The sequence below is a fragment of the Eurypyga helias genome, unplaced genomic scaffold (assembly GCF_000690775.1).
Source record: "Eurypyga helias isolate BGI_N326 unplaced genomic scaffold, ASM69077v1 scaffold26197, whole genome shotgun sequence".
NCBI lineage: Eukaryota > Metazoa > Chordata > Aves > Eurypygiformes > Eurypygidae > Eurypyga > Eurypyga helias.
This window is the reverse complement of record NW_010260241.1, coordinates 21,644-38,102: the sequence shown is the minus strand read 5'-3', so window position 1 is coordinate 38,102 and position 16,459 is coordinate 21,644. Positions and strand designations below refer to the sequence as shown.

The following is a 16,459-nucleotide window of genomic DNA, read 5'->3' as shown; positions in this document are numbered from 1 at the left end:
TTTCAAGGGAGAGGAGTCCTAGTGACAGAATAATTTGGTGTTTGCTTTGGAGAGCAGGGTATGGGCTGGAGGATCTAGGTAATACCCCGTTTTCCAGGGAAATCAAAGTACAAAAAGCAGATGTTGGTTGTGTTTTAATGGATCTTACTGAAAACTGTCATCTTGTGAGCCCTCCCCTGACTGGGGGGCAGCAGGCAGCACCCTGATGGTAGCTGGGGCTGAGCCGGGGTCAGGGGCTGATGCGGGTCCCCAGGCAGAGCTGTTCTGGCAAGATAAAACACTATTTATAGCGAGATGAGGTGGTTATTTTTCCACAAAAAATAGTCACATTTATTTCTGTTCCATTCCAAACGCAGGAAGTGACCATTTGCCAAACTGACACAGGCAAAATCAACAGGGAAAATGAGATTGTTTTTGTTTTTAAACCTCCTGGAGGTTCAGTGCTGGGGGTGGAAGGAGGGTGGGTCTGAAAGGAAACGGCTGGATTCTCAACAGTGTCCTTTTAAAGGTTGATTTGATAGACCGGACTTGAACTTTTTCTTAGTAACAACTAAATAAGGCAATTTCAGAGCTTCTGCTGCCTAGAAATCATACAAGCTGCATATCTCGCCAGGCCAGAGACAACTGGGTGTCAGGATACAACCTTGTACGCTATTTCAGTGTAGCTGTTTCAAGGGTTTGAACAAAGGTATGAGAACAGAATTGAAGCCTTTTGTTGTAAAGGTGCAGTATCCCTGATGTGTTACAACCTCACAGCACGTAGGATGCGCTGAACTGGGAGAAGCTGCTGTTCTTGGTTTGACAGATGCTTTTTCGGACACCAGGCTGACTCCGATACTCCTTTCCCGGGGGCATGATGTGTTTGAGCACAGCGTGGATATGAGATGCAAATTACCCACCTAAAATTAAACCAAACCAAGAGTGGCAAAAGCAGCGGATAGGCAAACGGCATGCCTTGGTGTTTTAAAAGCAAAGTGGGCTGTGAGAAGCAGGTTTATAAGCTCCTGTGCCATGTGTAGGCTTTCGGAAGGAGTGCCCTGCTGAGATTGGAGCAGCCAAAAGCTCTGCTGCGTTGAGCAGCACGAGCCGGCGTGCCCAGCCCTGGAGACGCAGGGGAGGAGATACTGCACCTTTAGTCGCTGTATGCCGAGGGCCAGGTGTATTTGAGCAGAAAATGCAAACTTTGTTAAATTCTGAACTGTTTCTACTTGTGGGTATTTTTATCCCATTCTCTCTATTTCTAGACAGTGGAAGCTCTGCCTCTAACCGGGCTGGGGATTCTACTTGGGGCTCAGGACAGGTATGTTGTGAAACAAACGAATTAAACCGATTAAAACAACCAAACGAACCCCCAAAAAAATCAGAAAAACCAAACCCGACCACCAAACAAAGCAAATCCCCTCCCAAACCCGAACCCGACCGAACTGGCAGATGTGTGTGTCTGATGTGGCCTATCACCGCTCGCCTTGTAAATGCCTTTTTTTTGTTTTGTTTGTTTGTTTTTCTTTTGTTTGCTTATCGCTAGAAACAGATTGAAGTTGTTAAGAAAGGGCCAAGGTGTGAGTGCTGCTGACATGTACAGGTGGAAGCTTTCCTCCCATGAACCCTGCAGCTCTACATGTACCACAGGTAGTTCTATGAAGCAGCCAAATTCTGCACAACCGCTGAAATCACCTGGTGTGTGAGTCACTTTTATGTCTGTTAGGGATGGGAAGGACCTGGTGAACGTGTAGGGCATCTCTGGAGCTGGTTTAGCACAACCCTCAATCCGCTCTGCCCAGGTGCAAACGTGCGGGCACGCAGGGGGCTGGGTGTTGGTACCCAGCGTGCCCATCATCCTGCAAAACACCCTCAGGGAGCTCTGAATGTTGCCTTCACTTCCCAGCCCGGGGGGGACACAGTGGTTTCGGCAGGATCCCCAAACCTGTGCTGAGTCACAGCAAATCACCTCCTTTATAATTTTTTTTTTCCCTTCCTCCCCTTTTTGACTGTTCAGAGGGGTTTGAAAAGCTTAGCTGCTTCCCCACAGGGCAAAATTTTGAAGATTGTTCAGCTCTGGCAGGAAACAAAATAGCATTTGGCTCTTTGATTTTGTTTTGTTTCTCCCACTCCTACCCCGGAGCTTCATCTGGGGTGTAAATCTGGAGCAGCGACATAGATGCTGGGCATAGCAAAACCTGGCCTGTATTATTTTTGCATAAATACACCCCCCACCCCCCCTCCCCTGCCTATTTTGTCCTCTGAAAAGCTTCAAGCCACCCGATCTCTCTCCTTTAGTCCCTGGTTAGGGGCTCTTGACCCTGTGAGCCCATCACTCGTGATGAAGCATGCCTGTGGGTTCCCAGCAGCACCCTCCCTGAAAAAATCCAGATCCTGGCATGCTTCTGGAATTAGAAAGAAGGGGGAAAAAAAGGGAGAGAGGAGTTTGCGATCTAAGGGACATCTCTTAAAAGAACAAATGCAAGGATTTCATGTTTTTTAAGCATGCCAGAGCACTTATTTTTGTCTAGCAGACGTGTGCCAGCAGCGGGGGCTTTGCAAGCCGTCCCTTTCCTTGGGATCTCATCAGCCACGTGTTCTGGGACATTTTTGACTACTTTGATCCTCTCTGAACAAATTTTCCCCTTGACCAGGCCAGGCTGTTCTGCCCTGGTTTGCAGCTAGCAGAGAGAGGTTTTATTTAAATTTCTCCTTTCTCATTGCCTCTTCTTAACGACACATTGCAGAGGAGCAGTACCGTGTCAAGAGCTGTAGATCTTGTTTTTGAGTTTCATGTAAACCGTATGTTCCTGAGAGCTGCAATTCTTGTTACCTGTAGCCAGAGCAGCCTCCTGGTCCCCAGCCAGCTCCCAGAAAGGACTTCACGCTTACTCTGGCTGTGGGGGGAAAGGCCTGGGTCTGAGGACACTGGCTCCCTGTGCTTTTGGTGGGGGAGCAAGAGGGGCAGATGCCTCCTTGCAAAGCCTCCAGGAGCCCAACCTTGTCCCGGAGCACTGGGTGCACGTGGGAGGATCCCTGGGCACGAATGGGGTGTTAGGGATATAGAGGGGGTGGGTGGATGGAGTGGGTTGGTGACCATTTTCTGTCGCTTCCACCCACGAGCTGGGCAGGGTTGGAGCTGGTGGCTGCGAGGTGGGGGAGCTGCAGAGCAGACTCATTGCCCCAGCGTTTCCTATAAAAGATTGTTAGTCATGCCTTCGTCTTGGTGGCTAGTGCTTAGCGCTGGCAGGGATGGCCGTGCCCGCCTTCGGAGACAGCCAAGCTCAGCCACGCTGCCCGTTTGGCTGGGTGGCTGTTGCAGTCCTCCCCTCCCGTCAGCATCTGCCCCATAGGTCAGAACATCCAGCTCGCTGCTTTCCATCAGGAGGAAGTTTTGGAAAATACAGCTCAAAAAAAAAAAAGAAATTTGGATGTCAGAATCACCAAGCATCCTCTGTGTGTGTGTGTGTTCTCTTTGACACTAGGAGTGATGTCCACATATGCTATGTGTGTTCGCTATGATGGGATCGAAGTGGATGATACGTACTGTGATGCCATGACCCGTCCTGAGCCCGTCCATGAGTTCTGTGCTGGGAGAGAGTGCCAGCCAAGGTACCACCTCGACAGGGCACTCTTGGGGTGTATTTGGGGGAGGGGGTTGGTGTGGATTTGGTGGGAGGGACAGCAGGGATGGCCCATAGCATCCCCTGTCCCTCCCCGCGGTTGCGTCTGCCTGAGCTGCACTGGGATTCAGCAAGACTTTCCTCCTGAGCACTTTAGCTCAAGCTGCTGGGTGAAAACTTCCAGAAATCCTGGCAGAGGTTGAATCTGTGTTTCCCATTGAGTCTGGCTTCTAATGACACGGGCAGCATTCTGTCCTGGCCAGCACGTGGAGGATTTTGTGTGAATTCAGCGTCCTGAAGTTTGCTTGTACCAGGGCAAGAGCTGGTGCAGAGGAAAAGGGACTAGAAAAATGAGCTGGGCAACCTTCTGATGCAGCTCTATCCCAAACGCGTGACTGCGGGCCAGAGCCAGACTGTACGGCTCAGGGCAGCTCTGCTGCCGGTTTGTAGCACCCGGTGTCCTTGTTGGAAGGGTTGCAGGTAACACCAGTTACGGGCAGGACAGACCGGTGTCTGTCTAAGGGAGGAGAACTGTGATGGGGACCATACCCCATCCCTGGAGAGCCCTTATTTTCGCCTTGGGTAACTGGAGGAGGATGGGGGAGGAGAGCACGTGCCTTTTGCAGTGAAACGTCTCGTTGAACCTTGCATGTGAAAGCTGAAATGCAGGGCTGGCTGCGGTTTAAGCAAGAGAAGTGTGGGGAGGTGGATGGTGCTGCTGCTGGGAACATGGATGCTCTGCAGACACTATGGGGACTCGAGTCTCTATTTGCATTAACTCTGTAACTTTTTCAGCACAAGCATTAGGGCTCTTTTTGTGCTTAGATTATCTCAGTGGTCTTTTATAAAGCTGCCCCTCCTTGTAGATGTGCTGTTCAAGCTCTATGGGCTTGCACTGTCAGAGAAGAGCTGCTCTGTGACTTACCAGTGACGGCAGCTTGGTGTTGGGGGAACCCAGGAGCTGCCGGGATCTCAAATGGGGCAGCTGAGCACATTCGCTACCTGTGCTTCGGGTGCTGCTTGGGCTGGCAATGCTTCCCAGCAGGAAGTGCTGAGAGGATTTTGTCTGATCTAGATGGAAAGACCTTGGTTTCATCCCCCTTCTGAATTTGGGCAGCACCTCAGAATGTGTGACGTCTCCCCACGGCTGCTTGTCATGCCCGGTGCAGGGTGCGAGGCTGGGATGCAGGCAGGGGACACGGCTCTCCTGCTCCAAGAGCAGCAGCGTGTGTGTGTGGGGGGATGAACATGTCCCGAGGAGCTGTGAATTCCGATCCATTTAGGTTTTTACATTTTTAGCTTATTCTATAATTCAGATTTGCTGTAACGTTACTGTACTGTAAAAAACTCGACTTTTTGTGTCTTTTCCCTTGGTTTACAAGCTGTTCCGCTCTCATAACGTCAGGGCAGTAGTGGCAGGGGACAGTGTGGGGCAGGCAGTGTCTCGGAGCAAATCCCAGCTCTTCCAGCCCTTCGCATGCTCTTAGCAGAGTCAGAGTGATGGTGGTGCACGAATGTCTGTCCCACCGGGGTCAGACAGCTCTGTGTGTCATTATTGCTGGGATTTGCAGGGTGATGGATGGCTCTGTCCTCTCTGTACTTTAGCTGATTAGGCAAAAAGGAGAGGTCAAACCTTGGGCAAAAAGCATGGCAGAGCAATGTGCTGGCACATGCAGGGTCCCAGTGTGTGGTCTAGGAGTAACTATGGCCCTGCCTGTGGCAGGGGGGGGGATTGGGGGATCTTTTAAGGTCCCTTCCAACCCAAACCATTCTGCAGTTCTGTGACTGTCGCTTGGCAATGAGGGCACCAGTCCATGCTTCCCCCTGCGGGCACCCCCCTCTTGGCAATCTGGTTGTATCCACTGCCGCAGGCATGAGCTCAGGTGTGCTGGGGTGAAACCACCCCACGTTGATACCTCCTGCCCCACAGGAGAACCTCCCGCATGCTGGCAGCCTGACTACAGCTCATTCCTGTTGCAGCTGCCCCCCTCCAGCCGAGAGCAGGCAGGGTTTTCCCATGGGATGCTCCGGCCCTGGTCCAGCCATGCTGGTGTGACGGCCTTTCTTCCCTCTGCAGGTGGGAGACAAGCAGCTGGAGCGAGTGCTCCCGCACTTGCGGGGAGGGCTACCAGTTCCGCATCGTCCGCTGCTGGAAGATGATCTCTCCGGGATTCGACAGCTCCGTCTACAGTGACCTCTGCGAGTCCGCTGACATCACCCGGCCGGACGAGCGCAAGGTCTGCAAGAACCCAGCCTGCGGACCCCAGTGGGAGATGTCGGAGTGGTCTGAGGTGAGTCCCTGGGGACTGCTGACCTGATAGCCCTGAGGGTGAGCACACGTGCCCACGCTACTTCGCATCTTGTCCGATTGAAACTCACCCGTGGCCATCAGACTCTGCCTTTTGGGACGCTGGCTGCGGTGGTTGAGCATGGATCAACATGCACCAGTAATTATTCCCTAAAATGAAGCCTTGGGTCTCCTCCAGGATGAGGAGACCACTGCCATCGGGCTCTCAGGGGATCTTTGACCACACACAAGCTGCTGGAATTGCCCACTGAGATAGGGCTGAGATACTCCCGCTGCTACTTGCCTGGCAGCACCTCTGCCCCGTGGTACACGACAGCACAGGCGAGATCCCACCTCACATGGGAATGATATTCCCATAAACTTCCCTTCCTCACCTCCAATTTCACAGCACCGCATGGAGAATTAAACCTTTTCCTAGCTGTGCCTTAAGCAGCTCCCGAAAGCGGTTGGAAGGTTGAAGTGGGTGTGTGTTGGGAGACTGAGATTTTGGGCCTTTGTCTGAGCTCGCCCAGGGTTCCACCGCCACCCCCCTCGAGGGTGACGGCTGCGTGTGGAGGATGGCACTTGTGCCCTGGAGCCCGCATGCTCGATGACTCTCTGCAAAGGAATAAATGTTGCTCCTGCTCCCGAATCAAGCCCAGACCCCTTCTGAGCAAGAGCAGACTGACTCGGAGCCAAGCTGTCCCTGGGGACAAACCTGCCCTGTGGTTTACACCGTGAGGAATCGGACTCTTCCTCCTGGGAAGCTCCCAGAACGCTTCTTGGTCACAATTTAAATGTCTCTTTATCCCCTCAAAGCTGGGGTGAGTTGTTCCCCTCGAGCCGATGGAAGGGCTGGTGTGTTCCCTGGTGTTGCGGGATGTTTTGACTTTCCCAGACTGCTGACCTGATAGCCCTGAGGGCGAGGACACGTGCCCACGCTACTTCGTATCTTGTCCGACTGAAACTCACCCGTGGCCGTCAGACTCTGCCTTTTGGGACACTGGCTGCAGTGGTTGAGCATGGATCAACATGCACCAGTAATTATTCCCTAAAATGAAGCCTTGGGTCTCCTCCAGGATGAGGAGACCACTGCCATCGGGCTCTCAGGGGATCTTTGACCACACACAAGCTGCTGGAATTGCCCACTGAGATAGGGCTGAGATACTCCCGCTGCTACTTGCCTGGCAGCACCTCTGCCCCGTGGTACACGACAGCACAGGCGAGATCCCACCTCACATGGGAATGATATTCCCATAAACTTCCCTTCCTCACCTCCAATTTCACAGCACCGCATGGAGAATTAAACCTTTTCCTAGCTGTGCCTTAAGCAGCTCCCGAAAGCGGTTGGAAGGTTGAAGTGGGTGTGTGTTGGGAGACTGAGATTTTGGGCCTTTGTCTGAGCTCGCCCAGGGTTCCACCGCCACCCCCCTCGAGGGTGACGGCTGCGTGTGGAGGATGGCACTTGTGCCCTGGAGCCCGCATGCTCGATGACTCTCTGCAAAGGAATAAATGTTGCTCCTGCTCCCGAATCAAGCCCAGACCCCTTCTGAGCAAGAGCAGACTGACTCGGAGCCAAGCTGTCCCTGGGGACAAACCTGCCCTGTGGTTTACACCGTGAGGAATCGGACTCTTCCTCCTGGGAAGCTCCCAGAACGCTTCTTGGTCACAATTTAAATGTCTCTTTATCCCCTCAAAGCTGGGGTGAGTTGTTCCCCTCGAGCCGATGGAAGGGCTGGTGTGTTCCCTGGTGTTGCGGGATGTTTTGACTTTCCCAGCTGGGTAGAGAGGAGCTCCCAGCATGCGTGCTGGCGCGTTATTTTGACTGGCATAGCAAACCAGAGTGGCTTATTTTACAGAAATCCGTATTCTCCTCCAGCATGTGTCAGGGACAGATTGCTTGAGACAGTCCTGGAGTAGTTTGTTCTTAGCCAGCAGCAAAGCTAATCTCATTTGGATCCCATCTGAAGCAGGGTGCCAAGTTGGCTGGGGAAATAGGCATTAAAAAAAAAAAGGCACATTTCGGGGATTGGAGGATTAACATATCAGTGCAGCGTGCCTGAGCGCTGTGCTGTTGACACTTTTTCCCTGCTTTACGTTATGCACGGAGCAAAATATGCATATGTGAGACTGTAGTAACTCAAATCCAGTTCTAAATAATGTCACGGGGCTGTGCAGTGCCAAACTTATCCACAGCATAAAAAATCTCAGTTGTGCGATTCTCCAAAGAGGTGGAAAGGAGCTGGCTGTTCCTGGGAAGGAGGCGAGGGAGATCTCACCTTGTCTCTAAGTGACAGCTAAAACTTTTCAGCTCTGATCAGGCATTTTTGGTGCCTTGGGTTTTCACCCTCTGGCATCTGGCATCACCCGGCTGAGATTTGGCACAGCACCCGGGCAGGATGCAGCCCTCCTGCACCTTAACCTGCCTGCAGAAGCTGTTGAGGGGTTTTGGGGAAGAGGGGTGGCTTTGCTACAGGGTGTTTTACAGTGTGTCACGCGTTGTCAGTGTGTGTTTTTAGAGTTTCATGTTAAAATGTAAAACAAAACAAAACCAAACAACCAAAAAAATAACCAACCCAGGGAGCAACTCCCACTTCCCATAGTGGTGGGAGCCCCTGCTGACACTGTCCCCTGTCTCCCCCCGGCAGTGCTCAGCCCGGTGTGGAGAGCGGAGCGTGGTGACGCGGGACATCCGCTGCTCGGAGGACGAGAAGCTGTGCGATGCCAGCGCCCGGCCCCTGGCCGAGAAGAACTGCACCGGGCCACCCTGTGACCGGCAGTGGACAGTCTCCGACTGGGGACCGGTGAGACCCTTGGGTGGCCAGTTGAGTGGCTACCACAACCCACTGGTGCTAGCCCTGCTTGCAGGCTTTTGTGCCTCCAGCGCTGGGAGTTTTGGGGTTGTTTGCATCCACCCCAGCAGCTCCTGGCTCTGACAGACCCACAGGCAGCCCGCACCTGGAGCCAACCTCCAAACGGTTTGGCTGCTTTGGCTCTCCTAGTCCCGGTGTCGCCTCAAGTCTCTCCTGTCAGCAGGACCTGCCCACCAGCATGGTCACCTTGGGCCACCCTGAGTGGCTGCCCAGCCCTGTGCCCGTGGCAGCACCCAGGTTTGGTGGTGGCTGCGCGCAGTGAGCCCTGCTCTTCCCAAGGCTCCTGGTTGGCAGGGCAGGGATGAGCTGCCAGGTGGGCTCCGGCCCCAGGGGGTGACCCAGCATCAGGGAGGTCCCGTGTCTTCCCAGCTGGTCCTCCCTGGGACTCCTTCCGTATGTGGGATGGGGTGCAGGAGGGGGTAAACCCCAAGAGACCTGGCTGAGGGCCTTAGTGGGTGTCAAAATCCCCGTTTGTCTGCTGCACAGTGTGCCTTGGCAGTGCTCAGTGCCCAGAAAATGAACCTTTTCTCTTTTCCCCATTTTTTACCTTTCCCCTCTTTTTTTTCTCCCCTTTTCCTTTTTTTTTTTTCTCCCCCTCCCTCTTTTGATGTGTATTTCCCCCCCTCCTTTTCCTCCCCCCCTCCCCTTCTCTTCCTGCACAATTCTGCTACAGAGACCCCCGCCATCCCAAGCTATTTTTACTCAGGTTTTGATACATTAGCATCAGCTAAAAATAAGTCGTTTCCATGGCAGCAGTGGCGCTGTGAAACACCGTGCATCTCTGCAAGAGCAGCCGCCAAACAGTCGGGGAGCATGCGGGGCAGCGCCTGCCTGGCCCTTTGCAGTGGGGGGGACGGAATTTGTACCCACTTGCTTGGTCCCCTTTGCCTTGGCCTCTCTGGGAGCCACCCTGGGGTTCCCTGCACATGGGGCTTCCCTCCTGCCTGGCCCAAGAGGGGCTGAGCAAAACTCAGCACCAGCAAGAAGAGCGGAGATTTAGATGGGATATAAAGAATTCTTCCTGCAGTGGGTGGGGGAGGCACTGGGACAGCTGCCCAAAGAAGCTGTGGATGCCCCATCCCTGGGACTGTCCAAGGCCAGGCTGGATGAGGCTTGGAGCAACCTGGTCTAGTGGAAGGTGTCCCTGCCCATGGCAGGGGGGTTGGAACTAGATGATCTTTAAGGTCCCTTCCAACCCAAACCATTCTGTGATTCTATGATAGAGCAGTGGGATGGGTTGGCTGCAGCAGGGCTGCCCAGGGAAGGATGTGCTGAGCTTCCCTGCAGCTGTTTGAAGCTGAGCCCAAATGATCCCTCCGTGATTTGGGGAGTGTGAGCTTGGGGAGGCAGCTGAGCCCCAGAGAGGTTGGCAGGGATGGGGCTGTGCTGCTTTCCCCACCGCTGACCGCCCGCCGTGCCTGGTGTGGGCGGCGGCTGCGGGCAGGGCAGGATGATCCGGCACGTGTACTGCAAAACCAGCGACGGGCGCGTGGTGCCAGAGTCACAGTGCAACCTGGAGGCGAAGCCACTGGCCATCCACCCCTGTGGGGACAAGAACTGCCCCTCGCACTGGCTCGCGCAGGACTGGGAGCGGGTAAGTGCAGCCCCTGCCCCAGGCTGGGGGGCGCGTGGGATGAGGGCTTGGTTTTTTGGGGTGGTGGTGGAGGGGTGCTCTGCCGATGGGGTGCTGGGTGGCACGTGGGATGAGGGCTTGGTTTTTTGGGGTGGTGGTGGAGGGATGCTCTGCAGATGGGTCAGACGGGGTCTTTCAGCCCACCCTCACACCCTCCCAGTGTAACACCACGTGCGGCCGGGGCGTCAAGAAGAGGATCGTGCTCTGCCTGGAGATCATCAACGGGAAGATCAAGACCCGCAACCCTGCCGACTGCGACGTCGCCAAGAAGCCTGTGGAGGAGACGACGTGCTTTGAGCGACCGTGCTTCAAGTGGTACACGACCCCTTGGTCAGAGGTGAGTGGGGAGGGAGTCCAGGGTAGCTTGGGGGATCGGCAGGAGGGAGATGGGTTTGGGAAATACCATTCCTTCAACATGTGCTTGCCCTGAGCATGTGATGCACCATCCCCTCATTCCAAGTGTCACACCACCTGAAAATTAACCCAAGGAGCTGGGCAAAGCCCTGCAGGACACAGCACCCAAGGGGACCCTGGGGGGCAGAGAGCCTGCCCTGCCACGGTGCAGTTGTCGGGACTGGCTTTGCTCAGGGAGAACAGGAATGAGAGGAGGTGTTTGGGGTTGGTTTGGGCTCTTCCCTTCTTACCCTGCAGCTGCTGGTGGGGTGTGCATGGACCCCACGGGGTGTGGAGGTTGGGGGTGCAGTTTGCCCCAGCACTCTGCGTGGCCCAAAGAGGCGGCCAAGGCTTGGTGGCCGTGGGGACCAGCCCGCTGAGGAGCTGTGAGGGGCTGTGGCTGGCTGCCTGCAAGCCCTCCCTAGTGCAGTCCTCCTTGTCCATGCTCCAGGCACCTCACTTTGTTTAGTCTTGCAAACCCTTGTTGCAGCCTCTCCTTAGCCAAAGCAGCCCTGCTGCAATCCCAGCCTGGCCACGTGCCCGATGGGCAGCGAGCACCGAGCACGAGGCCCAGGAACAGCTCTGCACACCCACAGTGTAGAGATGCTGGCTGTGCAACCCCAGACCCTGCTGGTGGTGGTGGGGGTCCTGTGGCCTCCAGGAAGGAGCTGCAGCCACCCTCGTGCCCCAGAGCAGCATATGGGCCCCCTTTGCCAAGGGCAGCAGGAGGAGGGAGGATTGCAGTGCCAGGAGACGGGAGCAGGTCCCGGGATGGGCAGGGGTGCTGCCGGCAGCTGATGTTCTGGCAGCAAAGACGGCACAAGAGGCCAGCGGAGCAGGGCTGGGACATGACATTCAACCCAGCGAGCACAGCTTTTTTAGCAGGTCCTGGCTTAGTGAGGATCCCTGTGATGGCAGGGTCTCTCCTCACCCCCTCTCTCTCTTCCCCAGTGCACAAAAACCTGCGGCATCGGCGTGAGGATGCGGGACGTGAAGTGCTACCAAGGGAAGGACATCGTCCGGGGCTGTGACCCGCTCGTGAAGCCGGTGGGCAAGCAGACCTGTGACCTGCAGCCCTGCCCCACGGAGCCCCCAGGTGAGCCCTGCCACCGGCAGCACCCCTGGAATTAATTTTCCACTGACCCCTCCCCCACACAGCACTGCCCAACATCTTAACTTCCACTGACCCCCAGTTTGATTGTCATCCCAGGAGGACATAAAGGGGACAACTCTCCCTCAGTGCCCAAGCAATGGTGGCACCATGCACTGGCTGTTTCTGGAGGTAACCCTGATAATTTAAGGGGAGAGTTCAGAAGCAGCATGGTCTGGCCATAAGATAAAAGAGCTTTGGGAGCTGACTCGGGTGCTGCTGCTTCTGTGTGATTCCCACTAATGTCTAGGAAGTTTTGTCTCTGCCATTATTTTAATGATTTTTGGTCTCCAAATGTCCTGCGGGATTTGTAACTATCTCGTTATCTGACTCATCTGCTGGCTCAAAGCCCCTGTGATCTTTAGTGAACACGCGGTTCTAATTCTTTAATAGGATTTGGGAATAAGGACAGTGTGGGAGAAAAGCATGAAAATGGGAGCCGGATTTGGGGCCGGCTCCTGGCTCAGCTCCAGACTCACTGGGTGCCCTTGGCTGACCTCTCCCACAGGGTCCAGGATGTAGACCCTTGTGAGGTGCCTCGTGGTCCCCTTGTAGGAAGGTGCCTGCCTTAGGAGCAGCCTGGGTATGTGCATCCTATGGATTTAAAGCAATATATATACGTAAAACTAAAATCCTATGGTTTTGAAGCAAAATACTGCTCTAAAGGGAGCTGGGAGAGTGGTGAAGCTGTCTCTGGCCTTGTTCCTCTCACTTGTCCCTAACTCCTGCTGTAACACTGCTGGATCCCTGTTCCCTTTCTCAAATAGCCTCTTTGGAGCAGAAACTGTGAGTATGATAGGGTCATCTCTTGCCCTGCCATGGGAGGCTCTTGGCTTGGGGCAGCTCAGTGCCAGGCTCCCATGGGGTCTCCAGCAATCCCTGGGTAGCTCTGGTTTGAAGGGAAGAGCTCGAGACCTGGGACCAAGTGAGACTGGCCAGGGCTGATGACAGGTCAACCTTGGGTTGACAGTGGAATGTGTGAGGAAGCTCCATGCAGTTTTCCAGGGGATGATCTGCCAGATATCAGAGGTGGTGGTCACAGCCAGGGTGACTTGCACAGCTGTGGTGTTCAGGACAGGCTGTGTACGGGGGGAAATAAGAACTCAAGAGCTTGCGGTGCCTTGGTTTCTGTTCTATATGGGTGCCTTTTGCCTCCTTTCCCCCAGACGACAGCTGCCAGGACCAGGCAGGAACCAACTGCGCTTTGGCCATCAAAGTCAACCTGTGCAGCCACTGGTACTACAGCAAAGCCTGCTGCCGCTCCTGCCGCGCGCCCCACTCCTAGTGCCCCGCACCCACGGCACGTGCCGGGCCGGCACCCCTGAGCTGTGCCTCCCTTTGCAAGGGCTCTCTATTCCATTTAGTAAGTCCTACACACCCCACAGACCAGTGTTAAGGAAGCTTTTGGGTTGTGATTTGTTTTTAATTCCCCACCGATGCAGCACTGCTCTCCTTGTCCCTCTCCCGTGCAGAGGAACGGTGCCGGCACGGCTCGGTTGCAAAGTCGTTACCGCCGGCCGTTGGTAGCCCTCTTTACCAGAGTTGTACATAAAGTCATGTATATTTGATTCCCCCCGACTGCAGACACGTGTTGCACGAGGTCTTGTCCTTTGGTTTCTTTCCTCTAGGCAAGTTTGGGGTTGACCCTGAGAACTCTGCGAAGCGCAAGTTTCCCTTTGCCAAGGGGGTTAGTGCCCCTCTCCTAACTTATCCCCGAGACCTCCGCGCTCTCGGTGGCTGCATTTAACGTGGTGGAAAGCTGACTTTGGTTTGCTAAATGAACTCGAGCCCAAGCCCCTTTATTTTGTAATATGTAGGTGTATACTTTTTCAGAGAATTTTATCTTATAACCAAACGTTAGTGCCATAGTCCTTACACCCCCCCGTAATGCTGACATATTGTATATAATATGGAAACATAACTGCACTTTATATCACAAAAAAGACGTGCTCTTTTTTAATATATTTGTTTACAGACAGTGAACTTTATCCATATAATCATTAATTTGTACTCATATGTATATTTTAATAAAGTTGTCATATTTATGGTGGTATCTTGTTTTATTCTCCAGTTTGTAGTAGGTGTTCGCCCTGTGTGTTGGGAACACTGGAGTCGGTGCTATGAGCTTCCTGGTGCCCGTGGGGAGCAGAGCAGCTCTAAGTCAGGGAATTGTGGCTGCTTGGACAGTTATGCAAGGAAATGTCCCAGCAGCAGGGGGGAGCTGGGTATTTTTGGGATGATTGCTCTAGGTTAGGGGCTTTTTGGGATGATGTGTGTGGTTCTAGGAACTGCAACCCTGAAGCTTCTCAGCAGCTTGAAAGAGGTTTGATATGGTGCCAGCAAGAAAAGGGCCTTTCCATGCTCCCAAGGGTGGTTATTGCTCTGTGTTTCTGTGGGAATGACTTACTGAGGCTGGGCTGAAGGGTCCTTAGCATCCCTCGTATTGGTGCGTGCTGCACTGTTCCCCTCAGCAGCAAGGCAACTCCTGCACCCAAACACCCTGTGTTTGAAGCTGTAGGGACAAAAATTTCAGCCTCAAAATCCATGTCAAAGTAGTTTATTTTTTTTTGTTGCTTCCCCCCCACCCTAAGATTCCCAAAGTTCTGTACAACAGCTCACCAGGTGAAGGGTAGTTTCACTTAGTTTCCAAGCTACATGGGAAAGAAAAATGAAAAAAAAAAAAGGCAGAAAGGAAGGCTGCTGGGAGAAGTAGGGACACAAGAGATGCAAAGGAGAGGAGGGTTCAACGTGTAGAAACAAACCCCAGTGAAAACTGTACACAGGAGCGTGGCCGCAGTGGCTGCTGTCCCCCCGGAGCAGAGGGATCGTGCTCCGGGCACAGGGCACCACGGGGGCCAAGCTCAGAATATTAAACACGTACGAAACCAAACCCAGCCCTGCCCCCCCACCCCAAACAGAACCCCCGAGAAAGTCAAAGATACTCATTTGCAAAGACTGACCTGTACTTCAAAAGATTTCCCGTGGAATTAAAAGCCCGCGCAGTTAGAAGTAAAAGATCCAGCTGGGCTGCAGACAGCATCTGTGAGCCGACGGGGCTGATGCCGCAGGTTTTTCTTCCCGTGGCGGCTTCAGAAAGGAAAGCTGGCCCGGAGCACAGCACAGTCTCTGCAGCCCGTCCATCCTCCGCTGCGCTGAGCCAGCCGGCCCCAAGTCTTTTAACCCGGATAACGCACAGTCCGGGAGAAAGGGTGTTGTGCCAGGCAAACTGAGCACTGCGAGGTCGGAGAAGGGTGATGGAGACAGCCGGGAGAAACCAGAGCATGAGAGTCCACACAGGAAGCTCTGCAATGAGGGATTCTTCCCTGCCCAAAGCCCTGAATTAACCCAACGTCTCCTTTACTGCACGTTTAGCGCACAGAGACGTGCCCGGTGGGCAGCTCCGTGCCTGCCGCTCTGCCAGCGCACCCCTGGCCAGATCCAGCGCGGCCCCCGGAGCTGACGCAGAGCTGGTGCCAGGCCACGGGACACAACACGGTGAAAAATGCAAGAGAGGTGGCTTTGCCTAAATCTAGTGTTTTGACACACTCCCGGATGGGGAGAACACGGTATGGCTTTTTTTTTTTTTAAAATGAAAAAAACCCAAAATGCATGTTAAAATGTGCGTGCAGGGGTGGGCGAGAGTGGGCACAGAGACAGTCACACTCTCACTCACCCAGCACGCAGAGCCGTCCATTGGAAATCGCGTATGGCATTATTAGGATCCATCCATTGGATCCATTAGGATCCATCCATTGCAGGGGGGCAGCTATGGGTATATCCCCCCACCCCAAACTCTGCCATGCGTGATTTCCACAGCCAGGTATTGCAATGGGGTGGTAAATCCCCCAGCCCATCCCCATCAGGGGATGCTCTGGGGGCTCGGGGGGCAGGGACAGGCTGTGTACCCACCAGCTATCCTAAACCGGATGGGTTGTGCCTGTTTCCTGCGAATAAATGACCAACTCAAGGAGTGGGACAGCCTGGAAATAGGGCAGGGCAGTGCATACACACAGCTGCAGTATGGAGCAGTGCAGGAGGGGGCGGTGGAAATTGGGGGAAAAAAACCCCGTTTTTGCTATGGGGGGTGTGTGTGTGCTGGGGTCAGGAAGAGAGGGCTGCAGCGTGCCCCCAGGACCCGGCCGCAGATGCCCACCAACGTGCTGCACGAGCCCTTTTGCAGCCAGCCCTGTGCCCCGTTACTTGCCATCACGCGGCGCTCCAGCCGAACGTCGAGGAGGGGCAGTTACTCTATATAAAACGATGCGCAATATCAAAATCCGCTATAAAAGAAACAAAAAAATGCAACGCAGTGCTAGAAAACCTCATGTCCCAGCTGCAACCGTCTTCCCTCGTGTTCTCCTTTTGGGTTTGTTTTCTTGCTACCCCATTAAATCACCGTTCTGCCCGTCTGCCTGCAGAACGTAGAAATGCCTTCTTTTTTTTAAATATTTTCTATTTCAAAACTCTTCCATGAATTTCGAAAAGTTCTCACCGCTGTTAAAGCCAGCAGCGAGGTGTGAT

At 54.0% G+C, this 16,459-nt stretch overlaps 2 protein-coding genes across 2 annotated transcripts in view; one reads left to right on the top strand and one right to left on the bottom strand.

Moving 5' to 3' along the window:
• The window catches only part of ADAMTSL2 (ADAMTS-like 2), a 26,019-nt gene extending 12,796 nt beyond the window's left edge, over positions 1 to 13,223 (top strand). The window contains exons 11-18 of the mRNA XM_010154981.1: positions 1,526 to 1,629; positions 3,465 to 3,591; positions 5,680 to 5,893; positions 8,538 to 8,697; positions 10,190 to 10,356; positions 10,556 to 10,732; positions 11,740 to 11,884; positions 13,105 to 13,223. Of these exons, the coding sequence (XP_010153283.1) occupies positions 1,526 to 1,629; positions 3,465 to 3,591; positions 5,680 to 5,893; positions 8,538 to 8,697; positions 10,190 to 10,356; positions 10,556 to 10,732; positions 11,740 to 11,884; positions 13,105 to 13,223 (1,213 nt within the window). The remainder of the gene's footprint in view (positions 1 to 1,525; positions 1,630 to 3,464; positions 3,592 to 5,679; positions 5,894 to 8,537; positions 8,698 to 10,189; positions 10,357 to 10,555; positions 10,733 to 11,739; positions 11,885 to 13,104) is intronic.
• Positions 13,224 to 15,797: 2,574 nt separating this feature from the next.
• The window catches only part of LOC104512125 (protein FAM163B-like), a 1,364-nt gene continuing 702 nt past the window's right edge, over positions 15,798 to 16,459 (bottom strand). Inside the window, exon 3 of the mRNA XM_010154982.1 lies at positions 15,798 to 15,882. Within this exon, the coding sequence (XP_010153284.1) occupies positions 15,798 to 15,882 (85 nt within the window). The remainder of the gene's footprint in view (positions 15,883 to 16,459) is intronic.